This window comes from Amphibalanus amphitrite, unplaced genomic scaffold (assembly GCF_019059575.1).
Source record: "Amphibalanus amphitrite isolate SeventyFive unplaced genomic scaffold, NRLGWU_Aamphi_draft 000105F_arrow, whole genome shotgun sequence".
Lineage (NCBI taxonomy): Eukaryota > Metazoa > Arthropoda > Thecostraca > Balanomorpha > Balanidae > Amphibalanus > Amphibalanus amphitrite.
The window spans coordinates 898,304-912,959 of record NW_024881600.1 but is presented as its reverse complement, the minus strand read 5'-3'; the positions used below and the strand labels follow the sequence as shown (position 1 = coordinate 912,959).

Sequence of the window (14,656 nt, the reverse complement as noted above, 5' to 3'; positions counted from 1 at the left end):
CTGAGCTTCCTCTCTAGGGGGGTGTTTAGCGTTTCTGCCGCGATTTGGGACATTTTGACTCCCGCAAAAACGGCACGGTAGAATTTCTTGCCATTTTCAGCGTTTGGTCCCCTATGGGGGAGCTACCGGCTGGCATCGGTCGCTTGAAATATAATTAACCTGTTTTGGGGTAATCGGCACGTGCATTTTCCCATAAGGTTAACATGGGGAAAAATTTAAAATGCGATTTGCGCAAAAACGCCACGTTAGAAATGGATTTTTTTTTTTAGGATGGGTTCTCGGGTCGGGACTCCACCTGCCGGTGGATGCCGTTTAAAATATAATTATACTTCCTTGGGGTAATCGGGACGGATAGTTACCCCATGTTGAGCCTAAGGCGAATTCGAAAAATTATTTTCAAATCGATTTTGCCAAAAATTTCCACGTTAGATTTTGAAAATGTTCCAATATGTTGTGCCCCGGGGTGTCGGCTACCACGTGGTATGGGTCAGATATGGGGCGATTGAAAAGCACGTGCCACGTGCAAACGTGTTTGATGGGGTAACCTCCGGGAAAATCCGACATTGACCAACTGGGGGTCCTATGGCGTGGAAACGACTTCATCTAGCGACACCAAATCAGTGCAGCCGGTGAGCAGATGAGTCCAGCTTGTAGCACTGGTGGTCATGTGGCGCACGTGCTATTGCACGTGCCGTGGCACGGGGTCAATTTTTGTTCTTAAATACACTCGCATTGTGAAATGCAAGGAATGGGGGAAATAGCCGTCAGGCCGTCAGTTTTTATGATAGAGTCGATCTGAAAACGGGTATAGACAGAGAATGAACGGTGCTAGAAAACTGCTATCTCGGATTTTTTGTAAAATGAAAAATTTAAAATTCTAGGGAAATTATATATTAGAAAGGTGAAATTTCCCTAAATTTTCCCGTTTTTCAAGTTTAGCCGTCCACTCTTCAGAGACGGTGACACCGGCCGGGGTCATCTTTTACATGCCGATGGCCACTTATATTGGTCATGACGTGGCGTGAGCCGTTAAGCTGTCAAAGGTCTGGCACGTGCCACGTGGCCACGTGTTTGAGCCGAGTACCTCCAACATAATGGTGTTTTGTCCAACTGGTGGCCGTATAACGTGGAAACAGAACCAGCCAAGAACACTAAATTGGGTCAGTCGGTGAGGGGACAGGTCCTGCTTTCATCACCAGTGGTCACGTGGCACACGTATTCAGCTGGGCTCCTCCTTTGCGGAGATATTTTATCGTGAAATATTCAAACGTCCATAACTTTCTCAAATATGGTCCGATTGGGTTCAAATTTGGTGGATGGATGAATTGTTAAGCGACATGAACGAATGCGCCATGTTTGTTGCAGTGCGCCACGTTTGTCTCAAAGCGCCATTTTTGCCGCAAAGCGCAGAATGTGCGTAACTTTGTCGAACATTGGACGATTAGGATGCGCTGTAATTAAGGGATGGCTGCTTAAACGGCAGATATGAATGCACCACATTTGCCGCAGGGCGCCATATTTGTCTTAATGCGTCAGTGTTTGCGTTTTGCCTACGGCGGGCGCTTTTTTTGCGGCGGTGTTTGCGTTTCTTCGGTGTTTGCGTTTGACGGCGGGCGGCCGTTTTTGCGTTTTTGGCGGTGTTTGCGTTTGGCGGCGGGCGGCCGTTCTTTGCGGCGTTTTGCGGTTGGCGGCGGGCGTGCGGGCGTTGCGGGCGTTTTTTGCGGCGGTGTTTGCGTTTTTTGCGGTTTTTGTGTTTGGCGGCGGGCGGGCGGGCGATGCGGGTGTTTTTGCGGTGTTTGCGTTTGGCGGCGGACGGCCGTTTCAGCGGCGGTTTGCGGTGGGCGGCCGTTTTTTTTGCGGCGTTTTGCGGTTTGCGGCGGGCGGCCGTTTTTTTGCGGCGTTGTTGCGGTTTGCGGCGGGCGGCCGTTTTTTGCGGCGTTTTTTGTGGTTTGCGGCGGGCGGCCGTTTTTTGCGGCGTTTTGCGGTTGCCGGCGGCCGGGCGTTATTTGCGTTGTTGCGGTTTGCGGCGGGCGGCCGTTTTTTTTGCGCCGTTTCGCCGTTGGCGGCGGGCGATGCGGGCGTTTTTTGAGGCGGCGGTGTTTGCGTTTTTTTTTCGGTGTTTGCGTTTTGCGGCGGACGGGCTTTTTTGCGGCGTTTTTTGCGTTTTTTCTGCGGTTTTCGGCGGGCGGGCGATTGTTTTTTTTTTGCGAAGTTTGCGTTTGCGTTTTAGGCGTGCGTTTTGCGGTGTTTGCGTTTGGCGGCGGGCGGGCGGTTTTTCACAATTAAAGTCCCAACCTTCGGATCCGCAGTGCTGTTCGACAAGCGCTGCCCGGGCCTAGTGTAGGGGTAGGGTAGGGTAGGGTAGGGTAGGTTAGGGTAGTGTAGGGTAAGGTAGGGTAGGGTAAGGTAGGGTAGGGTAAGGGTAGGGTAGGGTAGGGTAGTGTAAGGGTAGGGTAGGGTAAGGTAGGGTAGGGTAGTAGGGTAGTGTAGGGACTAGGGTAGGGTAGGGAAGGGGTAGGATAGGGTAGGGGTAGGGTAGGGTAGTGTAAGGGTAGGATAGGGTAGGGTAGGGTAGGGTAGGGGTAGGGTAGGGTAGGGTAGGGTGAGGGTAGGGTAGGGTAGGGTAGTGTAAGGTTAGGGTAGGGTAGGGAAGGGAAGGGTAGGGTAGGGTAGTGTAGGGGTAGGGTATGGTAGGGTAGGGTATGGTAGGGTAGGGTAGGGTAGGGTAGGGGTGGGGTAGGGTAGGGTAGGGTAAGGGTAGGGTAGGGTAGTGTAAGGGTAGGGTAGGGTAGGGTAGGGGAGGGTAGGGTAGGGTAGGGTATGGTATGGTAGGGTAGGGTAGGGTAGTGTAGGGGTAGGGGTAAGGGTAAGGGTAGGGAAGGGTATGGTATGGTAGGGTAGGGTAGTGTAAGGGTAGGGTAGGGTAGGGTAGGGTAGTGTAGGGGTAGGGTAGGGTTGGGTAGGGTAGGGTAGGGTAGGGTAGGGTAGGGTAGGGTAGTGTAAGGGTAGGGTAGGGTAGGGTAGGGTAGGGTAGGGTAGGGTAGGGTAGGGTAGGGTAGGGTAGGGTAGGGTAGGGTAGGGTTGAATTGAGTAACATCCTAACTTACAAAGGGCTCGAACAACTTGCATGCATCACCATCATACTTAGTTCAATTAAAAGCAGTTACCCAGTTCTTCACAAATAATACCAATAAAAATGCAAGTTTCTACACGCAAACTAATGCATCCGTTAATCATACATATCAAAACATACAGTTATCGCGTAAACCTGTACCTCTAGTATTAGTAAATCATAAAATACCTTACTTTTTCAAATAAAATCTTATGACCTTGAAGTCTAGTGATGTGTAAACATTGTCGCTAGACATTAACCGATTGATAATTGTATGATAATCGACAATTTTTTTCGCGATTCACGTGATGATACTTTGTCAGGTGAATTCTAAAATTTTGTTTTGTCCAGGGAATAAATCATAGGCCGATCTGAGAAAACTTTTTGAAGGTGGCAGTCTTCCTTTAAAAGTGTAATTTGTGTGACTAAAAATACGCGTTGCCATTCTACAGCGGTAAAGTTCACGTAGCGTGTTTTAACGCGCGTAATTGCACGTTTTCGGCATTACCCCAGCCAGCCATACTTTCATTTGCAGGCCCATAACTTTTCAACGTGCTGCATAAATTTCAAATAGGCAGCACACTTGTGCAAAGACGTGCTGAAGATTAGGTACTTGACCGAATTGGCCAGACAAACGGTAGCATAATGAGTAGGAAATGCAGCTTCGAAGACGCATGTAGTACAAAGGAAACGTACCTTGAAAACGCTCTTGGCGCCCTCACAGCCGAAGTATTCCGAATGACGACTGGTAACAAACATGCGATAATTGGTAGTCACTTAAGCTTCAGAGCATCACTGACAGGTGGCATCCATGTCGTACGGTTTTCGAAATATCTCGAATTTCGGCTTTGCCCCAACTCCGGCATTGCCCCAACTTCCCCTACGTACGTACGTGCTCACAAGCTGTACCGTGACGAGACTAAGATGATCTAGTTAACTCCCGTCGAGGGACAGTCAAATAGGAAAGTGACATCTATCTGGACATTGTTCTAAAGTATACACCTCGACGCGCAGTGGCGGATCCAGGTGGGGGGGGGGGCAAAATGGGCATTTGCCCCCCCAAACGGCATAATTTTAGCATTACGCCTATGGACGATGCATGGAAAGAATCGATTAATTGTTATGGTTTGCCCCCCCCCGAAAACTCTGAGCTGGATCCGCCTCTGTAGACGCGCAACAAAGCAATTTAACCACAGCGGCATGACATCTTTGCAATATATCATTTCTGTTTGCAAAAGCATCACCAAAAAATCACGACTTCAGCAGCGCCGTTTTCCAGAACTGTTCGGTGCCGGCGAAGGTAACCCAATGAAATAAATCACAACAGCAAATACACTGAGGTGTATTCACGACACACAAACCTTGTGCCATTCAGTGGATTTACAGAGTATTCAGCCTCATCTCGCTGTGAAAGGGAAGCGTGTCCGCTCATCAGCTGGGGGTCACTGTCACGCCCCCTAACCCCTACAATTTACTCTGCAGCCAGAGCATGCATGTAGCTGTTGTGCCATCCCGTCGATTGGTACCTCATCGGACGCTAATCCTTGAGAACGTACACTAATCGTCGGGGATGAGGGTTAATAGGTAGCGCTGTCTGGCCAACATAGCATTACACGGTGCCAGCTCAGTGCTGGGGCCGGCGCGCGGGGCCAGGGGCGGCCTTGGTGGCACTTGATCCTCCCGAAATGCACATTATAGGAACGCCGCCGTTAGCAGCCTTCTTGGCATATCGATGCAGCTTCCATGAGATATAGCAGATTGGTGTTAGCGGTTGTGGCATGTGGCATTCGTGGAGTATTTAATTTAATAACAGCTTACGCGTTTATAAGATTGGCATAATCCGATCGCTAATTTGCCATTTTTGCTGTACCTATTTCATTTGTTTTGAGCATTGAACATACAACTTAATTGTTTAGTTACTCGCACAATAATCCATGGAAATACTTTATGAGCAGATATTGCACATGCGATGTTTGTTGCCAAGGCCGTGGCCGATTTGGTCAAGGTGTAACTCAAGTGGGAGATTTACGGCGACAGTTTGCAGCCTGTGACACAGTCCCCCTCCCCTGCATCCTTCACCCCTGGGGTGGGCACGGTGCCGAGCGCGAGCCGCCGACCGGCCACTGCACGTGCACGAGCCTAATAACACACTATGGGCCACTCCGTGACCCAATGGGAGTTGTCACGACCGCTACATCAATTCTCCCTATAAGATAAGCAGGCATTATATAAACCAATGAAGCAAGAGATAAGTAAAAGTGACTTTGGTGAATACATTCGACGAAATATTACGAGGTGAGTGCGATAACGCATCAAACACACACCACAATTTTACGCGAGAAGTGTTGCCGGTGCTGAGGCAATCGGCGCTGACGTGCTACCACTCAAAAGTCTCGGTGCCCCGAGGATTATCCCGTATGGAAGCCGTCAGACCACTTTGCCCGATACGGCCAATAGATTTGCGCACGTGCGGCCGCCGGCGACCTTACCGGTCACCTGACGTCACTGCCACCCTGTGTGACGTCACGTCAGCTGACGTTACGTCACCACTCACCTGGCAGTCCGCCTCGACGTCAGCGTAGAGGCCCGGGTACTCGTACTCGTCGCAGTTGAAGGATGTCGGCGGCCGCGCCAGCAGAGTCGGATAGTCCACCCCTGGCGAGACGCGTCAGAGTTCAGTGAGGTCACTGTGGCGTCACAGTTTGTTAACAATATCACATGACGATAGTAGCAGTGTAACAGTCGCTGTGCACTATGCAGTTATGCACTTGTGCATTAAGTTAAGTAACGAGCATGGTTATCATTACCATCATGAAGAATGCAATGATATGCCTTGTGCTAAGGTTTTTACTGCTGCTGAAGCCAACCAAAGTCATTGCCATCAATTACAGAACTGTAATGTCAGTTGCTGGAATCTTCTCCTGCAGTTATTGTCGCCTGAAAAACACGCTTGCAAAAATGCATTGCTAAATTGCGGGTCACATCGTTACACCATATCTGACCGAACACTTTCACGCCTTTGGGTAGTTGCCAGTTTTTGAGTTGACGGATACCTTACAACTCGCCGGCGTTCTCGAGTCATAGCTCACAATACGGCAGAGGATGCCATTTCCTCTTCTATTATGTGCCCCACCTATCATTCTATTCTCTGTTCAATCTTGTATGCTTCTCCCTCTCTTTTGGGACCCGTCTAGACAGCTTGTGTAACGCAGCTCTCCCTGCAGCAGCAGCCGGGCCCGGACCACTAAGCCGAGTTGTGGGGCCGTGCCGGGTGGAGGCGGGGGCGGGGGCGGGGGCGACTTACGGGCCTCGCCGATGATACAGTCGCCGTCTGGATCGTCGGGAGTGACGCGACAGAGGGTGTCCTGTGCCTGGGACGAGCCGGCCCAACAGCCGACCAGAGCCAGGAGCACCGATAGGCGGATGGCGGCGGTAGACATGGCTGGAGAGCTGTCGTATGGAGGGAGACCGTCAGAGACAGACCGATAGACTCAGACTTGGACTAGTGATGGTCAGAGGAAACTAGCAGACAAGACAGGGAAGGTCAGATGAAACCGTCAGACAGGGACTGAGGAGAATCAAAGGCAAATCATCAGACTGGGACGTGAATGGTCAAAGAAAAACCATCAGACAGTATGTATGTACAGGGGACTATCAGAGAAATTTACCGACCAGAACAGAAGGAAGTAGATAAAAACAATGGAGGGGTCAGGGGGTTTCAATGAAAAATAAGTACCTACAGGAGACCACAAGTGACTGCAGCTTTGTCAGTACATATTAGCCGTTTTCACGACGGGCTATTTGGCGAGTGCACCTAATTTGACCAAATCTGCACCTTATCTCTTTTACGGCAAATATCTTCATCTTTATTTCAGTGTTTTGATCGATGATACTCTCTGATAATATGACAAAACAGGCATATAAGCAATTAGCGCAACCCTAACTGATAGCTACTGAGAGATACACTGAACCTAATTTGACTAAATCTGCACCTAACCTGTACCAAATGTGCACCAAATGTGTACCAGATGGCCGTCGTGAAAACGGCTATTGTCAGGCTGCGTAAGACAGTGTCAAACAACCAGTAAATCTCGCTACTGGAACCGCATTCAGAACAATGCAACGATATAAGCATGCAGATCACACACTGGAATAGAAGCCGGTCAAATAAATCCTGTGTGGTACGACAGGACAATGTCAAACCGCAGATGTTACGTCTTAGATGGCTACGCAGATGTAACGATCGGATGCTCGGATCGGTATCCATCCGTGAGACAATGCACTGCCCGAAAAACCAGTGCAAGTGGACATACAAGTGCTACAAACTGGTTTGTTCAGTCTGGTGTAAGCCACAGCCAGTCATTGATGACAACACTCAGACAAGGAAGTACATAAACAGGAATTAGCATTTAGCAATATTCATTTTTGTTAAAGCTAGTCAAGTTCAATGCAATTAAGTGGCATTGACAGGACGTGCATATCTTTGCTTTAAGAAACTGAAGTGACAAGAGTTACATAATGATAGGTATAAGGCAAGACAAACAATGCCGTAATTCCTTTGCGATTGTATCGATAATTAATATACGATTGATAAAATGTTCAGGATGCATTTGGGCAGTTGCTGTGCATAGCACATCCGAAACACTCAGATCTATCTTATATGTAGGTAATAAAGTGCCGTTGAGATTTCGCGGTGATTGTGATGTGCGAACCGTGGATTTCACACACCTTACGTAATTGCCAAGGCGTTTAGACGAACTGTTCAGTTCGGCTCCATATCAAAGCATACAAAATCTTATCATACAATCAACAAAGCATACAAAATCGTAACATACAACGCGCAAAACCTACAAAACAGGCCGGGTAGGGGACAGTCAAAACATACAAAAGCGCAACATACAAAATCGTGTCATACAAAATCGCAAGGTACAAAATCGTTTCACACAAAAGGCAGTGGAAAATTAATGGCATTAATCAAAGTACGCATCATACAAAACCATTTCATATCAATTCTTATTATTTCGTCGTCCTTGAGATGTCAATTTTCAGTTGGATCAAAACCTACAATCTCAACTGCGCTTCAAGCGACATCTTTGTTAGAAGTTTTCGTAGTTACGAAATATTCCGCTAGATGCCTCCTCTGTCAAAGCACAGACAAACTTTGCACGGCCAGCGTTTTTTGCTTGTTTATACAGTGAGCGCTGGTCTCGAAGCGACGGGCGTCCCGGTGGCGCCGTCGTCCCCCTCCCTCAGACTGGGCAAGGTCTCCCCTCCCTCGGCAGACGGCGCGGCCCCAGAGGAAACGGCCAAGGCCGTGCCTGACTAGTTACATTCTCGCTCCCTGCGGGCCGGGGAACGAAGTGGCGCTTGGTACATAGAGTTGCATTCTGCTTATTTTGACAATAGCTGCCGGAACATAATTCGTAAATCAAATTGAAAACTGCAAATGAAATTCAAATTACTTAACCCTCGCCCGTATAGGGGGAGGGGGATCGAACGGACCGATTCAACTTTCAGTACCCTCGAATCAATCAATTTTACACCTACCCCTAATATTTCATGATCCTTTCCCAAATGAACGTTGACCTGTGGCCTATTTTTCGAGACCATGTTTGGCCGGAATCGCGATCCGGCGTATGTCGGCTCGTATTACCGCGCGTTTGCAGTCTTTTTGCGGTTTCAGGCGTTCAAACATGTGATATGATACCGGTCCCATGCATTATGGTGGGCGTCAAGGTCACCTGAAGGTCAGGTCAGGTCACTGACCTTTGATGACCTCAGTTCACTTCTTCGAGTTTTACATGTTTCTATGCTAGTTTTAGGAGCTGATTTCGAATTTAGCAACCATTTGAGCATTTACGAAGTCGTTTTGGTGTCTTCGTAACATGTTACGAAGCTGTCAGTAACGGTTGACACGTACTAGCATTGAATACCTGGCAGGATGTCTACTGGTTGGCCTAACCTGACCTGACCTGACCAAGCCTAAATGCATTAAGACATCATCTGTGATCAAAACTAACATGAAATTCGTGATCAGCATCCCGAAAAAACCGTAGCAACCTCATTTTACGATGTTCTAACAGGTCCCGATTTTCCCGACTTTTGGGTCATTGACCTGACCTGGAAAGTCAACCCAATGACCTAGGACCTTAAAATTGGGTATCACCGGCTTCCTCTCGTCACGAGCAACACGCTCGTTTTTTCTCGAAGCTCTAGCTCGATCAGGGGCCAAACGGCAAGGGGGGTTCCAACGGACCCCCCATACGTTTGAGGCTAGCAAAACACCAATACGGGCGAGGGTAAAACCGGCAGTTGCTGGAGTATTTCGCCACACACCACTTGCTGGGTGGGGGGTGGGGGGGGGTGGGAGGGGGGTAACTTTCCCAGCCCATAGCTGGAGAACCCATAGCCCATAGCCCATAGCTCGAGGCGCAGCGAAACGGGCGAGGCAGCAAACAAAGTAACGAGACGAGACGCTTCTGATGAGTACCTTTAAGTTGAGTTCCGAGGTCTCAGGTCGGTTTAAGATTATTTCAAACACCTGAAATTAGGCTTTTAGTAGCATGGACTTTAAACCTCAAACTATAGGCGTCTCTCGTAACAAACTCTGTCAGGATTACGCACAATCTTTCATCTGAGTGCTACACAAGCGTCAGATTTCACTGAAGGTAAAATCGTGAAAAATCCAGAAAAATCCAGGACCAAACATCAAACAATTAAATTTATGTCACGTGAACATCAACAGTACGCCATCAAAAATAGACGAATTGTCGGCTTTTGTCAACCACAACAGCATCGACACTTTAATGACAAGTGAAACAAAACTAGACGACTCCGTGCATCCTAGTCTTTATGAATTACCCGATTTTCACACGCCTTACCTGCACAATAGAAATAGAGACAGTGGTTGAACGGCGATATATGTGCGGGCAAACCTGGCTGTCAAAAGACTAGCAAATTTAGAGCTAGAAGAGGAGGACTGGGTCTGGGCAAAGGTTTCACTGAACGGAACATCCATAGTAGTTTATGGTGTATATCTTCCACCAGGTCTCTCAGCCGAAAGACTGGACGAATTCAATTGTAGGTTCATCGAAAGTGTTTCTCTTGCCAACTCGCTTTCACCACTAGCAATATTTATACTCGGGGACTTTAACACTGGAAATATATTTTTAGAAAACAGTAGCCATTTAATCCGTCACAGTAGAATCACCTCTTTTGATACTAAGTTTAGTCACACACTAGATACGCTAGAACTCACTCAACTTATCTCATCACCAACAAGACGCACAGAAACAGTCGCAAACCTGAGAGACCTAGCAATAACCAACAACAAAGATATCGTTACAAGCTCTGGGATTCTGTCCTCATTTGGCAACATGGACCACTTCCCCATTTACCTGTCAACTAGCCTCACATCATCCACTTCACCTACACAATCTAGGACGATCTGGGACTACAGCAAACTCGACGCAGACAAATTGACCAGACTCATACAGACCACAGACTGGGACGAGTTACTTAACCCGCGCCCCGCTGGGCTATTCAGCCATACGCGCCCTGCTGGGGGGGGGGGCAGATTCTGCCCCCCCCCCTGTCTAACTTCCGAACCGATGGTCGTAGAAAGACGGGGAAAACGGCAATCGAAAGCTCTCAACAAGGCGGATCTTAAGAGCCCAATTTTTTTTGCTTAAGTAAGTCAGAGGTCAGGTCAAGGTCAGGTCAAGGGTACAAAATGCAAGTTTCTACAGTATCGGCCTTGCACCGTAGTTGCCGAAGAATGGACTGAGACTGCTTGCCCAAAACGTGTTCTTAGACTACCAAGACAATATTCTTTGCATACAATGTCATTCAAAGGTCAAGGTCAAGGTCAGGTCAGGTCAGGTCAGGTCATCAAAAACAAAATATAGAAAAGGGCATGTGCGACACATGTTTTATGGGTCATTTTACTCATAGAATTCAATAGGCACACTCAATAAGTGATATGGACCACCTCTGGATGAATTTCAGGTCGAGGTCAGGTCAAGGTCAGGTCAAGTGAGGTCAAATTTTGAAGTTGGTTGTTAAGGCCTAAAAAGGTGTCTATCTGATGCAGTTTTTCACGGTGAATCGAATGGTGCTATTTTTGTTCCCATACGAGGTCTAGAACTTCCAAAAAATTCATTTGTCAAAATTTTTGTGTGTCGTGACGTCATAAAATTTTGAATAACTCCCACATTTTTGAACCGATTCTTCTAAAAATTGGTATGTAGGTGCACATAGACCACTTCTCTGACATATATTCCGGTTTTTACGATACACTCAAAATTTTGGAATTTATAATTATTTTCCCCAAAAAGTCAGTTTTTTGAAAAAAAAATTGGGCCAAAATCCAAAATTTTCAAAAAACCGAGATAGCCATTTGATAGACAAAGTAGAATCACGTATAAACTTTTTTGTTACGTCTTGATTCCTTTAAAAATGAAGATGTTAGCGGCGTTTGAAATTTTGCCGTTTTTGAGGCGAAAATTGCGAACATGACGTCACTAAAACGTCAATTTTTCAAAAATTTTTCCGACGGATTTCGTTAAAATTTTCAGGGAACGTGTCAAATTGATGTATGATAAGGTACTGAAAGTTTGACGTCGCTGGCGTAACGCGTTTAGAAGTTATTGGCGAAAAACGGGAGGGGGCAGATTCTGCCCCCCCCCCCAGCGGGGCGCGGGTTAACAATGACATAGACACCGCCACCGAAAAATTCACACAAGCAATTTTGGAAGCCGCCCGTGAGACAATTCCTACAAAAATTATTCACGCTAAACCCGGCGATAAACCCTGGATAACAAGACATTTGAAACATCACATGAAAAAACGAGACAAACTTTTTAAAATCGCAAAAGGAACGAACTCGAGCTGTGACTGGGAAGCCTGGCGACTTCAGAGAAATTTTGTTACCAAACTGAACAAAGACTGCAAAGACATACACACCAAACGACAAGTGAATCAGCTCCTCACACAAAAACACAATCCACACCAGTACCACAAAATTCTTAAACAAGCTATTCGACCAAGGCCATGCACACAAATACCTCCACTAGAGACACACAATGGACAAGTAGCGACAGATGATGGCGAAAAAGCCACCATCCTTAATAGACACTTTGTCGCACAGACACAACTACACAACACACCTACGCTTCCACCTCAAAACACGAGAACCAGGCCTGTACCCGAACTAAACGAAATAACCGTAACCGAACAAGAGGTACTGTCAGCATTAAATTCTCTCGACCCACACAAATCTACTAGCCCTGATCAACTCCCCACGAAAATATTAAAAATGATAGCAATTCTCATAGCAGAACCATTAGCAAAATTATTTAATATGTCTCTCAGAACTTCAAAATTTCCTAATCTTTGGAAGGAAGCCAATGTCACACCAATTTTCAAACGTAAAGGATCGGCAGCTGACCCACAGAATTACAGACCCATTAGCCTTCTATGTTGCTGCTCTAAAATTTTAGAAAAAATCATATTCAAACATATTTACGACCACCTCATCGAAAATTCGCCTCTTTCTGACAATCAAAGCGGGTACAGGCCTCACCACAGCACGCAACTACAACTAGCCTACATGACTGACAGCCTCTACAAATCACTGGACAAAGGACAAGACTTTACTGCTGTTTACTTAGACGTGACAAAATATTTCGACAAGATTTGGCATAAAGGTCTCCTGTTCAAGTGCGAAAACGACTTCTCTATCACTGGCTCTCTTCTCGACTGGCTGAAATCATACCTAACTGACCGAAGACAGAAAGTAAGAATAGGGAACTCATACTCAACGACAATGACTTTAAACTCCGGATGCCCGCAAGGCTCAATTTTAGGTCCACTTCTTGCCCTCCTGTACCTTGACGGACTCCCTGGACAACTGAAAAACACCGCCCTATTTTACGCTGACGACATATCATTATACGCATCATACACACCCGACAACATGACACAAGCACAACTTTCACTTCAAGAAGACCTTAACACAATTGAGCAGTACGCACAGCAATGGGCCATTACTTTTAGTTCATCAAAAACCATAACTCAGACATTCAGCACAAGAAATAACTATACTTTACCTCAACTTCAATTCAATGGGCAACTAATATCAAAAACGGACACTCATAAGCATCTGGGATTATCTCTATCAGAAGACCTGCGTTTCAAGACCCACGTTACCACAATCATTCAAAAAATAAACATCGCCCTCAGCCCCCTCTACCCAATTGCGAAATTCCTTCCACGACAGACACTAAACACCATATACAAGACCTACGTGCGACCATACTTCGACTATTGTGACTGCATTTACGACGGACACATCACTGCACACGACGAATTAAGACTGGAAAGACTATGTTGATCAAGACAGCCCATATTCAGCCCAGATTCAGCCCGTATTCAGCCCAGATTCGGGACACCTCCGATCAAGCTGAAACTCGCACACAATGTAGGCCATGACATGCCCAATCCACAGTAAAAGTCATTCGGTGGCACTCCCAGCCGTTTGACCTACAGAGGTCAGCAAAGGTCACGTGGCCCAAATTTGCACAGCAGATTGTGGCCCACCCAGTAGAGCTAGAGCGCTAAAAATGGCAACAATCGACTCGCCAGCATCTAATCTTACTTTCCCAACACTCATTTGACCTCTCAAGGTCATGCGATGACCTAAGGTCATTTGTGGGCTATGTCGAAAATACACTTGCACAGCAGTTTTCGAGTAGATGGATTGACCGAATTCCAAATCAGAGCACATCATCGGGTAGCCCATAGGCCGTAGTAACTTTCCTTCAAAACCGCTTTTCGATATGTGACCCCGTTTGACCTCTGCAGGTCAAAATGTGCAAATAATCGACACTCAATACGTCGCAGCCCGGATTCAGCCCAGATTCGGGACACCTCCGATCAAGCTGAAACTCGCACACAATGTAGGCCATGACATGCCCAATCCACAGTCCAAGTCATTCGGTGGCACTCCCAGCCGTTTGACCTACAGAGGTCAGCAAAGGTCACGTGGCCCAAATTTGCACAGCAGATTGTGGCCCACCCAGTAGAGCTAGAGCGCTAAAAATGGCACCAATCGACTCGCAAGCATCTAATCTTACTTTCCCAACACTCATTTGACCTCTCAAGGTCATGCGATGACCTAAGGTCATTTGTGGGCTATGTCGAAAATACAGTTGCACAGCAGTTTTCGAGTAGATGGATTGACCGAAATCAAAATCAGAGCACATCATCGGGTAGCCCATAGGCCGTAGTAACTTGCCTTCAAAACCGCTTTTCGATATGTGACCCCGTTTGACCTCTGCAGGTCAAAATGTGCAAATAATCAACACCCAATACGTCGCAGCCCGGATTCAGCCCAGATTCGGGACACCTCCGATCAAGCTGAAACTCGCACACAATGTAGGCCATGACATGCCCAATCCACAGTCCAAGTCATTTGGTGGCACTCACAGCCGTTTCACCTACAGAGGTCAGCAAAGGTCACGTGGCCCAAATTTGCACAGCACA

General features: G+C 47.1%; 1 protein-coding gene across 1 annotated transcript in view; it reads right to left on the bottom strand.

Annotated features, from left to right (window-relative positions):
* Positions 1-14,656, bottom strand: part of LOC122380717 — a 73,192-nt gene that overhangs the window by 31,601 nt on the left and 26,935 nt on the right. Inside the window, exons 2-3 of the mRNA XM_043364121.1 lie at positions 6,417-6,562; positions 5,667-5,767 (exon numbers count right to left, since the gene is read on the bottom strand). Of these exons, the coding sequence (XP_043220056.1) occupies positions 5,667-5,767; positions 6,417-6,552 (237 nt within the window). The 5' untranslated portion in view covers positions 6,553-6,562. The remainder of the gene's footprint in view (positions 1-5,666; positions 5,768-6,416; positions 6,563-14,656) is intronic.